The sequence below is a fragment of the Staurois parvus genome, unplaced genomic scaffold (genome assembly GCF_062004578.1).
Source record: "Staurois parvus isolate SC_StPar_1 unplaced genomic scaffold, SC_StPar_1.0 ptg000242l, whole genome shotgun sequence".
NCBI lineage: Eukaryota > Metazoa > Chordata > Amphibia > Anura > Ranidae > Staurois > Staurois parvus.
In genome coordinates this window covers 1274417-1295275 of record NW_028318038.1, presented here as the reverse complement: position 1 = coordinate 1295275, position 20859 = coordinate 1274417, and the positions used below count along the sequence as shown (strand labels likewise).

The 20859-nt window shown below is 39.5% G+C and overlaps 1 protein-coding gene across 1 annotated transcript in view; it reads right to left on the bottom strand.

Annotated features, from left to right (window-relative positions):
• FAM124A (family with sequence similarity 124 member A) overlaps window positions 1-20859 on the bottom strand; it is a 103674-nt gene that overhangs the window by 42385 nt on the left and 40430 nt on the right. Inside the window, exon 2 of the mRNA XM_089680356.1 lies at window positions 15700-15731. Within this exon, the coding sequence (XP_089536482.1) occupies window positions 15700-15731 (32 nt within the window). The remainder of the gene's footprint in view (window positions 1-15699; window positions 15732-20859) is intronic.

Here is a 20859-nt window from a genome sequence, read left to right as displayed (position 1 = left end):
AAAACCACAAAGCTAATCTGCCACAACGTGTTTGCTAAATAAAATCATAAAAATTCAACAGATATAAAAACTGATTATGATAAAAGTGAACCATATAACAGTGACCCCTAATTGGGGATAAAGTGGAATATTAGTGGCTAAGTGACACTGATAAAATACTGTATATGGTGAAGCCGTTTATAAGCAGATTAGCTTTGTGGTTTTTCACCATTAACCACTTTTCAAAAGTTTCCTTTTGTTCACTAATGTGCACTATAAGTGTTCTTTTCTGTTAGATATTTAGCCAATATCGGTTTGGCACGCAATATACCTGTAGGTATATTTTCACATCACAAGTATATTTTGTGCAAATTTAGCACTGTAGTGGTGGGATTCTATTTGTGTATTATCACCATTTATGTCGGCACTATTTATGGATAATAAGGATTGTCACTTATAAGTCACCTATTTATGATGTTACACCCTAGATTCATTATTTTGGGGGTTTCACTGTTATTTATGACTTTGGATTTTTCATGTGCATTCTATTCTATATATTTTGAAGTTTACATGTTCTTTTTGTGAAGTTTTCTGTTGTTTATGATTTTTTGATTCAAGGGATATATTATTATTAGCGCAGCACCAAATTATTATATTTAACAATTTTCCATGGTGGTATGTGGTAGGGTGTTGGCGGCTGTATATAGAGATTGACATTCTAAGTGCGGGAGGACTATATAGATATATATGTAACTATGTAACTACTCTATCTAAAATGAAAAACAAAAAGTTTTGCCTATAGTTCTACTTTAATTTTTTGGGCATAGCATTGTAGCTTTTTTTTTGGTGGGATTATGTTACTATGACATCCCTGGAAGTGGGTATTTGGTTGTGAATGTTCATTTATGTATATATGTTTCATTGTGTTGTCATGTCTCCTTGAGGAAAGGACCCTGAGCTGCCCCAAACATTTGCATACTTGACTAATGTGTAGCACAGTGGCTAAATGGTTAGCACTTCTGCCTGGCAGCACTAGGGTTGTTGATTCGAATCCCAGCCACGGCACCACCTGCCTGGAGTTTGCTTGTTCTCTCTGCGCCTGCATGGGTTTCCTCTGGGTACTCTGGTTTCCTCCCACACTCCCAAAGACAGGGTGATAGGCTAATTGGATCCTGTCTAAATTGGCTCTAGTATGTGTATGTATGAATGTGAGTTAGGGACCCTAGATTGTATGCCCCTTGAGGGTTAGGGACTGATGTGAATATACAATATATATGTAAAGTGCTGTGTAAATTGACAGTGCTATATAAGTACCTGAAATAAATAAATAATGTGACATTGTGCTACTGAGTGTATATGTTTCCAACAGAGTGCTGGTGACATCTCATTGATATCCTTTAGGCACTGCAGAATTTGGCACATGTGTCATGATCATGCAGGCTTGGGTGAAACAAGCATACCTGTTTGTGCACCAGACATATAAAAATAAAATCCTTACGTGGTTGGATTGTGCCTGTGCATCTTATGTCTGTTGGCAGCTTTAGCCTGTAATACCTCCGCAGAAGAGGCATTTTCATTGTTTCAGCGTATTTAGCTTCAGTCAGTGACCAGAATAGACACTTACAAAGATCAGCTTGTAGCTTCCTGGAATTAAACTCTTTTGTCTTTGCCAGCCTAGCTTTTGTAGAAAACTTCATCCCTCTTTAATCCTGACAAATGATTTGATGAGGAAGTACTAAGATAATTCCTACTGAAAAACATAGCAGTCAGCACAGTCGTCGCATCACTGAACGTAGCCTGCCAGCTTCAAGCTACATGTGCCTCAACCATCTCCATTCATGTCAGGCCAGACATAAACCACAGAGAGATAGAACATTACTACACTGGGCAGTAACTCTTACATAGCTACAGGCCACACAATAGGAAGAATCCTTTGTAATAAAAGGCATTCCCTGAACTTAGGAAGAGCACCACAGTGATTTCTATCATCCACTGTTGGTCATTCATGAACACTAGAGCGAAGGAAAATGAACTTGTTGCACGTAGGGTTCATTCATGAAAACTGGAGAAATTTGATTGGCCATATCAACCAATTAAATTCAGTGTATAATTTTCCCAATTCAAATTAAAGAACAACAGCTGAAACCTGGCTAATGCCTTCAGCTAGCACTGGTGGTCATTGGCCAACCTTGGTTGAAAAAAACCAGAAGCAAACCTCTAATGGATTAATTTCCCTTTCTCGGGTATTTCCTTTTCGCTGGTCTTAAATAGTCAAGTAAAATGAATATTGCAAATATTTTAAATGTTAATATCCTATCATTACAATACAATGATGCACATAAAACTAAATATAAGGAGGGGCAATTACTATACTTTTACAACTCTAAAACTGATCTGCCATAAGCAAAATACCTCTACAAGTCAAACGAATATGTAGCTGTGGCATGCACAAGTATATGGACCCCCCCGCCCCCAAAAAAAACAAACAAAAACTCAAACACATACTGGCCTTTGTCAAAAATTGTACCCTGACACTCATAGGTCATGAAATTGCTAACAAAAAGCATTTTTGGACTCATGTTGCTCACTTTTTACTCTTGGAAACTTAATTTTGGAAGAAGGGAGTAAATAGCAGCCCAGGATGATGATGACAAGAACATGGTACCATTATTTGTGATGGGACTAGGAAGAAGCCCTGTGGGGAACAAATAATAACCTCTTCATAGGTTAGCATTTTACCAAATACTCTCAGGACCACTGATTTGTTAGGACATAAACATGATAGATGTTCATGTCTATGTCCTAACATATCGGTGGTCCTGATGAAGTGGCACATCTGCAAAACGTGTAGACCATTGTTCTGTCTAGGATGTGCTTGTCACATACTATCACTGTGTCACATATGGACGTATATATATATATAACTTTTTTTAAATGAATGTTTAATTGATACTTCCCTGGGTGTTATCCACAAAATCCCTGTTTCTTTATTTTCGTTTCTTTAACCCCTTTTGCGCCGGCTGCACACGAATGTGCGGCCGCCCGGCGTCTGGGCCTAGACGCCGAGCGGCCGCACATTTGCGTTCATGGAACTAAATACATATGTGCTGAGAGCGCGCGCCTTGCGCGCTCCCAGCACACATGTGTGGTACTCACGGAAAGGTCCCGGTCCGCTCTTTCGATCGGGACCTTTCCCGATCATGTGACCGCCGTGACGCGTCATCACGGCGGTCACATGATTCCTAAACCACGCCCCAACCGCCCCACCTCCCGGCGTCTGAATCTCTTAAAGGGCCAGGAGGCGTCGGCGGGAAGGGGTTAAGCTTTGGATGATAACCCCAGGAAACTGGTATGATATACACTATATTGCCAAACGTATTGGGACACCCCTCAAAGTCACTGGATTCAGGTGTTCTAATCACCTCCATGTCCACCGGTGTATAAAATCAAGCACCTAGGCATGCAGACTGCTTCTACAAACATTTGTGAAAGAATGGGTCGCTCTCAGGAGCTCAGTGAATTCAAGCGTAGTACTGTGATAGGTTGCCACTTGTGCAATAAGTCCATCCATGAAATTTCCTTACTACTAAATACTGACTGTCTGCAGAATCAATAGCTAAAGACCTCCAAACTTCGTGTGGCCTTCAGATTAGCACAACAACAGTGTGTAGAGAGCTTGATGGAATGGGTTTCCATAGCCAAGCAGTTGCAATCACGCCTTACATCACTAAGTGCAATGCAAAGCATCAGATGCAGTGGTGTAAAGCACGCCTCCACTGGACTTTTGGATTATGCCAAGTGTAAAATTTGGTGGAGGGGGAATTACAGAGTGGAGTTGATTTTCAGGGGTTGGGCTTGGTCTCTTAGTTTCAGTGAAGGGAACTCTTAATTTCATGCTCCCAACTTTGTGTTTTGGGATGGCCCCTTCCTATTCCAACATGACTGCACACCAGTGCACAAAGCAAGGTCCATAAAGACATGGGTGAGCGAGTTTAGGGTGGAGAACTTGACTGGCCTGCACAACCCAACAGAAGACCTTTGGGATGAATCAGAGAATTACAGCGGGGACTGCGAGCCAGGCCTTCTCTGAAATCAGTGCCTGACCTCACAAATGCATTTCTGGAAGAATGGTCACAAATTCCCATAGACACTCCTAAACCTTTTGGACAGCCTTCCCAGAAGAGTTGAAGCTGCTATAGCTGCAAAGGGTGGGCCAACTCAATATTGAACCCTGTGGACTAAGACTGGGATACCATTAAAGTTCATGTGCATGTAAAGGCAGGCGGCCCCATACTTTTGGCAATATAGTATATGTAATTAGTGGCTTCACGCCTTTTGTTTGGTTGAAGCAGTCCTGGCTCTTTAAGTGAGTCTGCTGTTTAAATGATTCATTTCTGGACTGCCTATTACACTGGTATCTCTTTCTATAAGTTCATAAATAATTAAGGTGGTACTAAACCCAAAAGCATTATGTTATTATATTGCAACTTACCATTTCTTAGATGTGGTGGCTGCATTTGTTTTTTTTTTAGGCTTTCCTTTTATTTTCATCTGGTGATCTGGCCAATATGTCAGTTGTTTTTCAAAAGAACAAACTCTCCTGCAGATTGTATCAGTTATAGAGATCAGACAAACCATTTAACACTAGCAGTGGTGCTTACAATTATCAACTTTTATTTATGTATGTAAAACCTTTATCCCAAAAAGAATAAAACTGTTTGCTGTAACTGCTTGTATAGTATTAGCTGGAGTTTGGCTTCAATTTGTTAGTGTATCTAAATTGGCTAGTACATCTAACACTTCCCTCCTCCCAGACTGACAATGCTGCTTTCCTCTAGTGCCCCCTGTGCTCCTTCATCTAGAGTGGAGGCACTCTAATACAGGAGTTGTATTATTGGCCAGATCGCAAGGTGAAAACAGAGGAAAAAGGCCTAAGAAAAGAAAACGAATGCAGCCACCACATCTAATGATTGGTAAGCTGCAATATATAAAATATTTTGTCTTGGGTTAATTACCGCTTTAAGGTAGCATCTTCTAACTTCTCTTTGTGGATGTCAGAGATTTCTTATAGGCTTTCATAGGTTGGATACCTACAGGCAGTGGTGTCACTACAGGGGGGCAATAACCCCCCCCCTAGGTTATTCCTTGCCCCCCCCAATTAAATTAGGCTCTGACAACTTGGCTCTGTGTTGTTTTTTTTCATATGTATTGCTGCTTGGAAGGTCTCAGAGATGATCACCTAAGCTCTGTCTCCATTCTTTCGTCTGATACAGTATGAGCATTGGAGGTACCGTAAGTTCTGTGGCTGTGGGACCTTTGGATATACAGACAATTAGATGGCCAATCATTAGATGTGGTGGCTGCATTAGTTTTCTACTGTGATAATATCGAAGTAAAAGTCTGCAACAGGCATATATCTCTTTTTTTATTTAGCATAAGCAATGACTGTGAGGAATTGGGTTTAAAACTGCACTGTCCAATTTCTCACAGTCAGGACAGTGCTACATGAAAAAGGAGAAACCTTGTAGAGCAGTGTACAGAGGTCAGTAGTATGTAGGGCAGTATACATACATACATGTCCTACATACTACCTCTGTACACTGCCCTATATACTACTGACCTCTGTACACCGCCCTACATACTACTGACCTCTGTACACTGTCCTACATCTTACTGACTTCTATACACTGTCCTACATACTGCTGACCTCTGTACAATGCCATACATACTACTGACCTCTATACACTGTCCTACATACTACTGACCTCTGTACACTGCCCTACATACTACTGACCTCTGTACACTGCCATACATACTACTGACCTCTATTCACTGTCCTACATACTACTGACCTCTGTACACTGCCCTACATACTACTGACCTCTGTACACTGCCATACATACTACTGACCTCTATTCACTGTCCTACATACTGCTGACCTCTGTACACTGCCCTACAAACTACTGACCTCTGTGCACTGCCCTATATACTACTGACCTCTATTCACTGTCCTACATACTACTGACCTCTGTACACTGTCCTACATACTACTGACCTCTGTACACTGCCCTACATACTACTGACCTCTATTCACTGTCCTACATACTACTGACCTCTGTACACTGTCCTACATACTACTGACCTCTGTACACTGTCCTTTAAACTATAAAGAAAAGCTTTTGCAAGATTTCCTCTCTTTCTCAGGCCTGAAGCAATACCTGAGGAAGAAAGGAAAACATTTGAAAGCTTGTCTTTCAAGTGTTAGGTTAGGACACTAAAAAGGTATTATTGCATACCGCATTACTCTCGTATTTTGTAATCCCATTTATATATACTTATTTAGTTTTTTCAGTGGTATGATTTAGTGCTGAAAATTATTAGTGCCCCCCCCCAAGTTTTGACTGTGTTATCTTATGTGCCCCCCCCATATATTGTTCCTAGAGTTGCCACTACCTACAGCATGCAACAGCAGATAACAGCAACATCTGGACTGTAAAGGGGTGGTCTGTGCAACTTACACAGACTGCTCCTGCTCCTGAGGGACTGAGGGCTACTGCCACCAGCTCGGCCATTACCGACAAACCTTCTTCTATATACCCAATGACCACTCAATGTGGATTGCAGGAGCCTCCTCCACCTGGACATGAACACCCACCCTTGTCTCCAAAGTCTCTCAGTGGTGAGGATGCAGCCATTATGGAATCAATACAGTTCTTACCAACCAGAACTGATCTGGTTGCAGACTTAGCGGCCTTTGCTTTGCTGCAAGGTGGATGGAAGAACCCACCACCACCGGAACATTGTAATCTGCAACTTCTGTCCTATTTCTGTCAGATCAGTGGCTCCAGTTGCTGATCAACAAATGTTTTCCAGCGTGTCCCTTCAAAAGATCGATTTCTGTCAAGCACGAACGGCCACACCCTGATCAAAATTCAACTGGTTCCTGCTGAACTGGACAAATTTGAATCAGTCTATGGCCAGATTTACCCCTTTCTGCTACAATCTTCATTGACAGAATCACAATCTCTGACCATGCCCCAGTCTCTCTCGAATTCCTGCTCCCCTTAGCACACTCCACCTAGAGGTGTTGGTGTCTCAGTGGCAGTCTTCTTTAATATCCGATGGTTATGACAGACATCCATTGACACTTAGACAGGCCATAAGCTTTTTATCAGGGGCATGCTGATAAAGCATAACTCTGGACTCCAGAAGGCCAAAATGATTTAGATGCAAACTCTTATCTTAGGTTTAGTCAGAGCTCAACCACAGTTTAGAGGAAGTTGGAGCCAAACTGTTTTAAGTCAGAGACTTCCTCAGGACACTTTGTCTGGGGATGGACACTTTAACAAAGCGTTGATGCATCTATTTTAATATGACAATAGTTGTGGCCGGGCATGATTCCAATTCAGAGATGACAAAATTGTTCTACTTGGTGCCATATAAAAATCGGGATCAATAACATAATTCTGCTTCTCTGTCCCTATCATGACAGTACTTCTGCACCTGTCAGTCCTTGAATGCTCCCAGACATTAAATATGTACTTGGCTTCAACTGCACTGAATGTGGAAAAATACATCTTTCCTATAGGCAACAAGCACATTGAAAAAAGACGCTTTCAGTACTTCAATTAAAGAAATGGATGAGGGAACAGGCAGAGAACCACATGTTCCATATTTTACCATGCCTATTATTTCATTTACCTCCAGGAACAGAGATAAAGCATTCAAAACACTGTTTATCTATATTTTATGAGAAGTTCATTTACCATGGAATCACAGATGTGTGCCTGGTAATTGTGTAGCCTGAGGTGCCAATTGAAGTCTTAACCGTTATATAATAAATTAAAATAAACGCTTGAATAGATGCAAAGACTTTCTGTCAAACCCATATTTGCAATGGGGTAGAAATGTTCAATGGAGGACTCACCAGGATGCCCACTAACTGATCAGAATGGGTCTACTGGTCAGGACAGACTCCATGAGCTCTTTGTTCCACTTTTTACTGATCAGTTGAAGGCATTCTAGGTAGGTCATAGGTGTTAAAACAAATTATTATTATACAGGATTTATATAGCGCCAACTGTTTGTGCAGCGCTTTACAATATAAGGGAGACAGTACAATTACAATACATTTCAGTACATTAGGAATAGGAGGGCCCGGCTCGCGGAGCTTACAATCAAAAAGAAGGTGGAAGTGGTGCAAAAGGTGATAGCTGTGGGAGATGTTCTGATGGAGGTGGCTCAAGTACAGTTCTTAGGTGGAGGTGGGGTAGGCTTCCCTGAATAAGTGAGTTTTCAAAGGTCGCCTAAAGGTCGACAGGGTGGGGGCTGACCGGCCATACTGCGGTAGGGAGTTCCAGAGGATGGGAGAGGCTCTGGAGAAGTCTTGGAGGCGAGTGTGGGAGGAGGTGACAAGGGAGCTAGAGAGCAAGATGTCTTGGGAGGAGCAGAGTGGGCGATTTAAACGATATCTGCGGATGAGGTGGGTGATATAGCTAGGGGCAGTGTTGTGGATGGCTTTGTAAGCTGTGGTTAGTATTTGGAATTTTATATGTTGGGTTAGTGGAAGCCAGTGGAGGGATTGGCAGAGAGGGGCAGCAGTCGCAGTAATCAAGGCATGTCTGCACTATTTTTTAGCAATTTTCATGTATTCACATTACAAACATTTCTTCTTTAAAATGGAATTCAAGCCAAAACATTTGTTCAATTATTGACAGAGTGGGTGAGGGTTGGTTTTTACTGCTGAGTCCTTGCTGGGGAGATTTTCCTCACTTCCTGTTGTGTCGCTGTAACAGGAAGCAAGAGAATAATTCTCCAATCAGGACAGAGGCTTCTATCTGTATGCTCAATGGACAGTTTTCCTTTACCTCTTGTTCCTGTGACAAGTATCATATTGGAAATTCCTTTACTGGAGTTTGTTAGATCCCTCTTGATACATTTACTGGTGAATTTTTAAAAGCAAAAGTTCTGTTATATTGTTTTAGTTTACTCATATGATATCACTTTAAAGTGGAATTCCAGCCTAACTATGCTAAAAATGTTCCCATTTCCTTTCCAGCCTATCTAGCCTACCATGTGTAACAAAGATGTATATACTTACCTATTTTTATTCCACTCAAGTCTGATCACATGATCCCTGTGTCAGTGAGTGGTGGCTGCAGGGGAGTGGAGCACTCGAACATGGGTGGGAAGGCCGGGAGCAGTGGTGTCACTCATAAGCTTCCATAACCCAGTCGTTGGTACGTCCTCCTCTCCTCTGCAGCTGTCACTCACTGACACAGGTTAAAATGGTTAATTTCCTACATCCTACATGTGGGTTTTTTAAATTGCAATTAATGTCTGTATATAAATAGTCAGGTAATTTGTTAGCTCTCACATGGGTGCACTGAGCAGGCTAGATAGTGAGTCATGGGGAGAAAAGAACTGTCAAAAGACCTGCGTAACAAGGCAATGGATCTTTATAAGAATGGAAAAGGATATAAAAAGATGTCCAATGCCTTGAATGTGCCAGTCAGTACTGTTCAATCACGTATTAAGAAGTGGAAAATTTGGGGATCTCTTGATACCAAGCCAAGGTCATGTAGACCAAGAATGATTGGAGCCACAACTGCCAGAAGAATTGTTTGAGATACAAAGAAAAATCCACAGGTAACCTCACGAGAAATAAAGGCTACTCTAGAAACAAAAGTGTAGTGGTTTCAAAGAGCACAATTCAACGATATGTGAACAAAAATGAGCTGCATGGTCGAGTTGCCAGAAAGAAGCCTTTACTGTGCCAATTGCACAAAAAGGCCAATTTACAATATGCCCAACACCTTGACACGCCTCACCAGGCTTTTTTGTGGCATTTGCTAATTGCAATTTAAAAAGCCACAGATGGAAACCTTTCATTGTCATTTTAACCTGTGTGTGCCACCTTGTGTGTCTGTGCCAAGGGCAAATATTCCATGATATGTAAACTTTTGATCACAGCCATTTGGGTGATTTCTCTTATCATTATTTATTTATGTGAATAGGAGTAAAATAACTATGTGATAATAAATTCCTTCATATGATCACTATCCGTAAAAATAAATTTTTTTGGCAAGATCAGTCATATTTTCAATATCAATGCCAAAATGTCATGATTTCTGCCAGGGTATGCAAACTTTTGAGCACAACTGTGAATATCAAAGGCAAAGCTGGGCTCTTTAAAGCTTAACTCCAGGCAGAGCTCTATTGTTCTTCACAGTGTTGTCAGCCCAACACTGCATACATGCTTACAAATCAGAGGAGCAAGGTAATGGCCTGAATAATGAGCTGCTGCTCCTTTAAAGACCAATCACAGACAGGTTGGTGACCTGGCTGTATTTCTTCATTGCAACAGAGAAAACTGAGGTCACCATCCTACAGTAGCTGTCTGGAAGAAGTACCTGAATGACTCAACTAGCTGAACGTATAGTTACACATCACTTGGCAGGTAAAACGATTCATTTATATGTATTTATAAGAGAATTTAGCTGCTTTCCTGAAGTTCAGCTTTAATGGCTATGCCAAATCTGGACACATCCAGCCATTTATTGTTCTAACAGTCTTGTACGACATAAATGAGAAAAACATTCCTTCTGGAATCAGCAATAGCCACATCACAAGAGTATGCACGGTCCATACACGTGACAGTTTATCCCTTCTACTACCTCTGCTACTGCCCATCCGTCTGAGAGCACACATGTGGCTCATTGCTTAAAGCACTAAGCCATAAGTCAGGCTTCCCGACTGATTATACAAGTCAGACTCTATTTAAGTGGCATTTATTTTTTAAATGACAATTTCTCCATAAGCAGATTTGTCTATCCTCACTCATTAACTCACAGGAATTAGCAAGTGAAAACACAAGGCCTGCTTTACTACTTATACAAAACAGGGATTTATAATGCTTCATCTGCAATAGAGAATTCTGGGAAATGTCATGTGCTAGGTCAAAAGAGCCATCTGCTTACTGCCTATCGTGTTAAAACACAAGGCATGTTTTTTAACCTTTTGATCTAAAACAGAAGTCCACCTAATCAAAAGATATGACAGACATCTAAGTGTTGGGGGCGACCCGCTGTTTTCTTCCATAAGTGGAGAGTTAGCCATTGACACAGTTCACAGATCAATGGGCCTAAATGTATGCTTGGTAAAAGAAAAACAAAAAAACAAAAAACAAGCTTCTTATTGTTTGCATGCGAACAGCTAAACCTCTGACTATGGATAGCATTAGGGTTTGTATACAAGGGTGATCAAGGTTGGTCAATGTCATGTGTTCACCAGACCCTAAAGTATATCTAACTTTTTCATTCAGAATGTGGAAAATAGTTAAAGCTCTGTTTTTTTTTTTTGCCATTAAGAGATCCCTCTAAACTGAAAGAATAGTCCACTTAGACAGTTGTCACCGGAAACAAATGTGTCCATTGGAAGATTTCCCTCTATTTGTGCTCTGGTGGCAATTCTAAACCTTGGATTTTCTCCAGATTTAGTTTTTGCAAGAGTGGTCATTAAGTCCTAGTACACATGATAAGAAAATTGGATGAAAAAAATGCATTCAGATCTTATCATTAGTACAAAGCTTTCAAGAGCCGTTCATACAGGACAAACACAAAAATCTTTCTCGTAATGTAACAGAACAAATGATTTTCATGTAATTAGTATAGTATTTGTACAAAAAAAAAAATGCGTGACCAAGACTGTGCATGCTTGGAAATGAAAGAATACATTACAATACAATACATTACATCACTTCCAAAGTTGTATTCTGTCTTACGAGAATTTTTTTAACTTTAGTAACCTATTCATTTTCGATATGAGACTGCAAAAAAAAAAATGGAAGATCATTCGTCCAATATTCTCATTGTGTGTAATAGGCATAAGACAAAGACCTAGGCATATTCTCTAGGCCTATTTTCTATTGAGAAGATTTATTTCCCTAATAGGGACACAGACAACAATAAAAAGATGACAGAGCTTCTAACTCCTCATCACTCTAAAAAATATAGATATAAAATAAACATTAAGTAAAAGTGAGGGACTAGTCCTCTTATACAGTTGTCTTTGGAAAAAATGTGCCCATTGGAGGACTGTCTTTTTTTTTTTTTTTAAATTAGATATTTATTGGTTTTCAAACAAATTATACAACCTTGTTCTCTTAAAAACATTAGCACATTTATAGTACAATTATCATTCCCCTAATTGTCACTAGCCCCCCCCCAACACCCCCCCCCCCAACCTCCTATCTACCCACCACCCCCCCCCCCACTCTGCGTTTTCCCACATCTTTCATATAACAAAGAGAGGTGTACTCATAAGATTTTACATTATACTCCCATATATTCCACATTTAACTTAAATTCTTCCCATTTGTTCCATCTCACATAGTATCTCCCCATCCTATCTTCATTCATATGGTAAAGTTTCTCCATCCTAGATATCTGGTCCACTCTATCCACCCAATCTTCTACTTTCGGCACTTCCTGTCTCCGTCAAAACTTGGGTATCAGACCCTTTGCTGCATTAAAATAATACCATATACCAGATTCCTTATATTTATTCGCTGATAACACTGCACTGTGAAGAAGACAAATCTCTGGTTCCAATATAACGTCAACAGTAATCTTCCGAATCAGGTGCACTATTTTCTCCCAAAATTCTTGTATTTTTGGACACTCCCACTATATATGATACATTGTGCCTCTCCCTCCACAACCCTGCCAACACAATGGTGAATTATCCCCACTTAACCTACAGGTGAAACTCAAAAAATTAGAATATCGTGCAATAGTTAATTTATTTCAGTAATGCAACTTAAAAGGTGAAACTAATATATGAGATAGACTCATTACATGCAAAGCAAGATTTGTCATAATTGTGATGATTATGGCTTACAGCTCATGAAAACCCCAAATCCACAATCTCAGAAAATTAGAATATTGTGAAAAGGTGCAATATTCTAGGCTAAAAGTGTCCCACTCTAATCAGCTAATTAAGCCATAACACCTGCAAAGGGTTCCTGAGCCTTTAAATGATCTCTCAGTCTGGTTCAGTAGGAATCAAAATCATGGGAAAGAGTGCTGACCTGACAGTTCTGCAGAAAACCATCATTGACACCCTCCATAAGGAGGGAAAGCCTCAAATTGCAAAAGAAGTTGGATGTTCCCAAAGTGCTGTATCAAAGCACATTAATAGAAAGTTATGTGGAAGGGAAAAGTGTGGAAGAAAAAGGTGCACAAGCAGCAGGGATGACAGCAGCTTGGAGAGGATTGTCAGGAAAAGGCCATTCAAAAGTGTTGGGGACTTTCACAAGGAGTGGACTAAGGCTGGAGTCAGTGCATCAAGAGCCACCACACACAGACGGATCCTGGACATGGGCTTAAAATGTTGTATTCCTCTTGTCAAGCCGCTCCTGAACAACAAACAACGTCAGAAGCGTCTTACCTGGGCTAAAGAAAAACAGACCTGGTCTGTTGCTCAGTGGTCCAAAGTCCTCTTTTCTGATGAGAGCAACTTTTGCATCTCATTTGGAAACCAAGGACCCAGAGTATGGAGGAAGAATGGAGAGGCACACACTGCAAGATGCTTGAAGTCCAGTGTGAGGTTTCCACAGTCTGTGTTGATTTGGGGAGCCATGTCATCTACTGGTGTTGGTGCACTGTTCTTCATTAAGTCCAGGGTCAATGCAGCCGTCTACCAGGAGATTTTGGAGCACTTCATGCTTCCTTCCGCAGATGAGCTTTATGGGGATGCTGACTTCATTTTCCAGCAGGACTTGGCACCTGCCCACATTGCCAAAAGCACCAAAACCTGGTTCAATGACCGTGGGATTATTGTGCTTGATTGGCCAGCAAACTCGCCTGACCTGAACCCCATAGAGAATCTATGGGGTATTGCCAAGAGAAAGATGAGAGACATGAGACCGAACAATGCAGAAGAGCTAAAGACCGCTATTGAAGCATCCTGGTCTTCCATAACACCTCAGCAGTGCCACAGGCTGAAAGCTTCCATGCCATGCCGCATTGAGGCAGTAATTGCTGCAAAAGGGCCCAAACCAAGCACTGAGTACATATGCATGCTTATACTTTTCAGAGGTCCAATATTGTTCTATGTACAATCCTTGTTTTATTGATTGCATGTAATATTCTAATTTTCTGAGATTGTGGATTTGGGGTTATCATGAGCTGTAAGCCATAATCATCAAAATTATGACAAATCAGGTCTTGAACTATCTTGCTTTGCATGTAATGAGTCTATCTCATATATTAGTTTCACCTTTTAAGTTGCATTACTGAAATAAATGAACTTTTGCACGATATTCTAATTTTTCGAGTTTCACCTGTATGTGCCACATTTGGTGTAATATACCATCTTACAAGACATTTATAATTCATTTCCACCTCTCGCATACTTATATTTTCGTGAATTAATCTATATATCCTCTTCTGTTTTTCCTCATCTATTACCACACCCATGTCCCTTTCCCATTTTCCTATATACATTGGCCTTATATTTGTGTTTATTTCAGTGAGAATTTTATATATTTTTGCTATTCCGTGTTTCCCATCTCCCCGTGTTTCCAATAACCTTTCAAACGGGTTCCAATCTTTTCTAGTTCTCAAGGGTTTCGGAAGCTTCCCTACAAAGTGTTTCAATTGGTAATAACGCTACTCATCTATCCTTGTGAAAACTTCTCCCTTTTTCTTTTCCAAATGGAGGATTTTCTTCTATTCCTGTTCTGGTGGAAGCTGAAAACTTTGGATTTTCTCCAGATTTAGTCTTGGTGACAGTGCTCACTAAGACAAAGGCCTACGCATATTTTCTAGGCCTAGGTCTCTAGGCCTATGTTCTATAGGGCAGTGTTAATTTCATTAACTAAAATATTTTCATCCACGAAATTTACACTATTTTAGTGGACTAAAATATGACTAAAACTAAAACAATTCAGATGACTAAAATATGACTAAAACTATAATGGCATTTTAATCTAAAGACTGACTAAAACTAAATCAAAATTTGACGCCAAAATTAACAATGGTTATATTCTGTATAAGACAACAGCTAAATATGTGTCCGTAGTGTATGTTCAAACCTTAGTACCATAAATAATAACATGTTATTAGATTTTTATTGCAGGAGTATATGAGTTTGGAAATTCTAGAAAAATGCTTAAATAATGCATTACAATTTACCTAAAACCATTTGATTTTAGTCCACTAAAATGATTTTAGTTGTCTAAAATGTACTGGAGATTTTAGCCGACTAAAACATTTCAGTTGACTAAAATACGACTAAAACTAAAACAATTCATTTGACTAAAATACGACTAAAACTAAAATGGCATTTTTTTTTCGAAAAGGCTATCACTAAAACTACATTGAAATTTGATGTTAAAATTAACACTGCTATAGAGAAGATACAGTATGTTTCCCTAATGGGGACACATACACGAATAAAAACCTGACAAGGCTTCTAACTCCTCATCACTCTAAAAAATCTAGATATAAAACAGAATACACATGTATATAAAAGAGTTTTGGCTTTAGATGTTTTCATGTACAGTATCTACTTTACTGAAGCCTTCAGATGTGCTGCTGCTGTAAATGCTTAATGTATGAGGATAAAAATTAAAAGAGCAGATGATGAATAAAACAACAGTAACATAAAGTGTTTATGATTGCTTCTATTTTATCCATATACACACAATATACTTACTGCTCGTAGATGACATGCGGCTGTAGTCCGACCTGCAAGGCAAGCAATGAAATCTATCAGAATGTATGGCTTTCACTGAATTATTCAGAGACTGCTAAATTCACACTCACACTTTGAACTGATATTTTTCTTCCAGCATTAACCTCCTTGGCAGTATGATTATTTCTGATTTTTTGTGCTGAAAGCAGTACCATTTTTTTGCATGGAAATATGTAGTTTTTTATTGTAGGCTGTAATTTTTAGGAATAACTCACTGAAATCTGTCCGAACAAGAGTCTAGTAAACATTCCGGATATGATAAAACTTGAAACACGAAATCATAAATTATAATTTAATAAATAATCATAAAAAATAATAATATAATAATATATTTAATTCAATAATATAATCAAACCAAAAACACTGAAATTTAAAATACAGAGGCAAATTCGCACCTCACTGAGCAAAGTCGCAAAATCGTTTTCAGTGTCTGATGACGAATTTCCCCACGAATCATTATCACTAAATTCTGCAAGTGGTTCTGATTTACTATCGCTGTTCTCTAGCTGGTCTAAAACCGCTTTTGACATAAAGGGATGCTTTTTGGACGCCATGGACTTTTCTCAGTTTCCAGGCAGAAAGAACAGTCAAAATGCAGGCAGGGCACAGGACAAAGCAGCGGGGACAAAATATATGTGAAATGCATTGAAACAGCAATGTTTTACTATATAATAATCATTTTTTAAAAAATGACATTTTTTAAAAATTTCAAATTTGCCGACATCACAGGGACCGGAACACGGAAGCCGGATGCCGGCATCAGCCGGAGGAGATGGCCGGGGACGCTGCAGGGGACAAATTGCGAGAGCGAAGGACAAGGTAAGTGCTGCAGGGACTCCCTGAGCAACGCCGCATGGTAAGCCCGAGTGTAGCTCGGGGTTACTGCTCTTGGTACTGAAATTTTACCCCGAGCTACACTCAGGAATACCGCCAAGGAGGTTAAAATATTTATCTTGTGTGTTAAAAAGTTTTATGCACACAATGAAAGTATAGGCGCAATTATTCTGCACTCTTATGTAATATTAGCAAAAGAACCAATTGTCTATGGATGCTTTATTATCAAGCATAGTAGAGATACTGAATGTAAATTATACTGTAAGATTTATTTTGTTCAGAAATTTATCAATTTTCACATCCACGCTAAACAGCATGGATGGAGAAATCTTGTTTGATGACTGTTGTACCGGGGCAGACGTAGCACCCACATCTGCCTGCACACCTGAACACTGATTGCCAGGAGGAAGTCACTGTTTGGTCTTTAACCCCTTCCCACCTAAGGGTAAAACAAATGTTAATGCCTAAGCACAATTTTGTAACTCTGACATGTGTTAGTAAATCATCACAACTACTCTGTGCATCCAGTTGGATTAAATCGGGACAATTTGGGCTTTCATTTGGTGGTAAATGGTAATGGATATCTCCTGTTTTTTTAATTATCAAAAGAAAACTGGCCCAAAATAGTGAAAAAAAATCATTAATTTTAAAATGTAGCTGTATATTTCTTGCTATTGCCATAACCTAGCACCAAAGAACAACCAGATATAAATTCTCCTGCTCCCGACGATCGCAGTGATACCACATATGTGTATGTTAGTTGTTGTATGTACTCATAGTACAGCCCAGAAGCGATAGTGTGCATTTTGCGGTTTTTTATCCTACCTAAAACACACTGACACTAATTTAAAAATGTTTTTTTTTTATACTGACCATGACCTTTGGACCTGACCTTTGATCCTTACTTGACCCAAACACTAACACTAGAACTGACCTAGATCAAACCTTAATCCAGGTATTTTTCCCTTATATTTTATTATTATTATTTTATGCTTTTTTTTCTCTCTACAAGGAGAAAGAGAGAGAGATACAATACATCTCCTTCCTCCAATCCATCTGCTTACAGTATAGAGCCTTACGAGACCCTCTGAACATCCTCAGTTTGGTGTGTATTGCTAGAGAGTTTTTTTATCTTGGGAGAGTGCAAGTGATCAGCACAGGACCAATCAGCACTGTCCAGACAGAGGACTTTTGTCCATGGACTTTTCTCAGTTTCAAGGCTAAAAGAACAGTAAAAATGCAGGCAGGGCACAGGACAAAGCACTCGGGACAAAATGTATGTGAAATGGTTTGATACAGTAATGTTTTACTATGTGATCTTAGTGTATTTAGTGAATGTCACTTTTTAACATTTTTAAATTTCCCGCCGGTTCCGGCCCCCATACGCCCCGTATGTCCTGACGCTCGCAGGGAACCGGAACCCGGAAGACGGATTCCAGTATCGGCCGAAGGAGATGGCCGAGGATGCTGCAGGGGGGACATCACGGTAGCGCAGGACAAGGTAAGTGAAGAAGAGATCCCGGAGCAACGCTGCAGGGTAATCCCGAGTGTAGCTCGGTGTTACCGCTTTTGGTACTAAAAATTAACCGCGAGGTACACTCAGGAATACCGCCAGGGGGGTTAATAGTTTATATTTGCTAAAATAATTGCATTTCCATGTTCTGTGTACTGTGGGAGAGCAGAAATAGTGAATGCAGGGTCCCGGGTTTAGTAACACTTTAAACAGACCTGGGAAGCTAGAATGCACAAACAGAGAGCATATAGGTACAGTATATATAGGACTGTCTTTTCGCTGATTTCACTTGACCTATTCACAGAATGATTAAAGCAGATGTAAACTCTAATTCAACAACATTTAGTTTGCTAAACATTGCGTCTTATGAACAATCACCATGTTTAATAGGTTGAAGATCGGTATGTTAAAACTCCCCTTCTTTTCCAGGCCATTTTTCAGTTTTTAGCACTTTGATACTTTGACTGACTATTACTTGGTCATGCTACACTGTACCCTAATGAATTTTATAAAAAAAAAATTGAGCCAGACAGACCTTTCTTTTGGTGGTATTTAATTACCAGTTTTTAACTGTATTTGTTATAACTATATGAAGGAAAAAATACTGAAAATACAAAAAAAAGTTCCCCTTAGTTTCTGTTATGAAACTTTTCAAATAAATGATCTTTCTTTGAAAATTGGGACAAAATATATTTTGCTACATTTGTTTGGTTAAAAAATAGATAAGTACATATTGTTTAGACTGTGTGAAAGTTCTAGAGTTTGCAAATTAGGATACAGGGAGTCTTGAAAAAGTTTCGGCACTTTTTTAACATATATACAGTATGTGCGTGTGGAAACTTTTTGAAGACCCCTTGTATACTGTATATATTTTAAAAATGATTAGTCCTGATGTTCTGACTACCTATCTCATTGCCAGGACAGTATGAATATCCCAAAATGACCCCTTTTTCCAAAGTAGACACTCCAAGGTTTTTAGTAAGAGGTGTGATGAGTTGTTTGAAGTTGTAATTTTTGCTACAATTTTTTAGACCATAAAGAAAGCAAGAGCACACACCCCAAAACACATTCTACTACTCCCAAGTATGGGGACACCACATGTATAAAATAGAAACAGTACCTGGCATAAATTACACATCTGATTTCGTGACTACCCATCACATTTCTTGAAGCCGCAAAGTGCCAGGACAGTAGAAATATCCATAAAAGAGCTACATTTGGAAGGCAGACCCTCCAATGTATTTATTAAGAGGCATGATGAGTATTTTGAAGGATACATTTTTGTTACAATTTTTGCAAAATTAAGACAGAAAATGACAACATATTTGTCTTGATATTTCTAACATACAACACGAGCATACCTAAAATTATACCCTAAAACACATTCTGATACTCTTCCTCAGTGTGAAGATACCACATGTGTGAGACTTTTTTGGAGAGGGGGGCAAAATCCAAATAGTTACAGGTTTTCAAAGGGCATAAATAAAATTAAATCTGATTTCCTGACCTAGCATATTTTTGGAGGCTCTGAAATGCCAGGACAGTAGAAATACCCACAAAATGGAAAGCAAAGGTATAGCAAAGGTATTTTCTAAGAGGCATAAAAAGGCTTTTAAAGACTTTTGCCACAAAGATTTAGAAAATGCAGACAGAAACTGAAAATTTATTTTTTTACACAAAACTGTCAATTTAAGCAAATACTTCACACACAACACACTTTCTTCTGCTCCTGAGTATGGGAATTTGGGGGTATGAGGTATGGGAATTATTTGAGACTTTTTCAATGTTTGAATAGATGAAGTGGAGGGTGTGGCCCACTATCATCACTGTACTAGAGTCAGAACTGTACGTTTCAGAGCCAGAAGTTTGGCACTTATAGTAGTGTATGAATTAAATGAAAATAGTTTTAACTAAGGCAACACCATTCACATATAGGACAACCACCATTACAGGAAATGTATTTTTATATAGCAGATGCTCCAATTGTTATTTCCTGGAATTCAGCTTTAATGATCTTCTTCCCTTCTCTACATGACAATGTTCAGGGATAATGATTAGCTTCTTGGCTTCTGACCAGTACATCTTGGGCAGAAGGGGAGAAGGTGACAAACACCCCTATACCCAGATGTACTGGGTATTTTTAAGGGCTTTGAAAGCAGGATGGATTTGCTACAACTGAAAGGCGATGGGGATGATAGGGGCATTGCTATTAACAGTAATAAGCTTCAAAGCAATTACAAAAGTATTGGATACTACTACCACCATCAATCAAAAATTTCTGAATCTTATTGTTGGCGGATTTTAAACATAGGTTTCACATTTAGTGGTCTTTTAATGTAAAACTGTGCAATTAAAACTTAGCATATACTGAAAAAATATCCTAAAGACTAAGTTCAGCTTCTTTTCTTGGTCATGTCAAGCTTAACTATGTGCCAGTAAAATTATCCAATGCAGGACCAGGCCCACTCTACCTCTCATTTGCCTTGCATTTAAAATATCCAGTGGTAAGTGGTCAGGTTGCCCTATGCCCAATGCAGGATGACCTGGATGGCAGCAGAATCTGGAAGATCTCTGCCTCTGGTGCTCTCCAACATCATTCACAGGTTCCCCCATCCCTTCCACCCACTGCTGTTATCATCTGCTCCTGCTCACTACTGTCGACCACATCAGATTCATGGGATACAGGAAGGCCATGCTTGCATTTTAAAATGACAGAAGACAAGAAAAAAAATCACTGTGGTTAGGCAAAAGGGGGGGGGGTTAAATGAAGGATA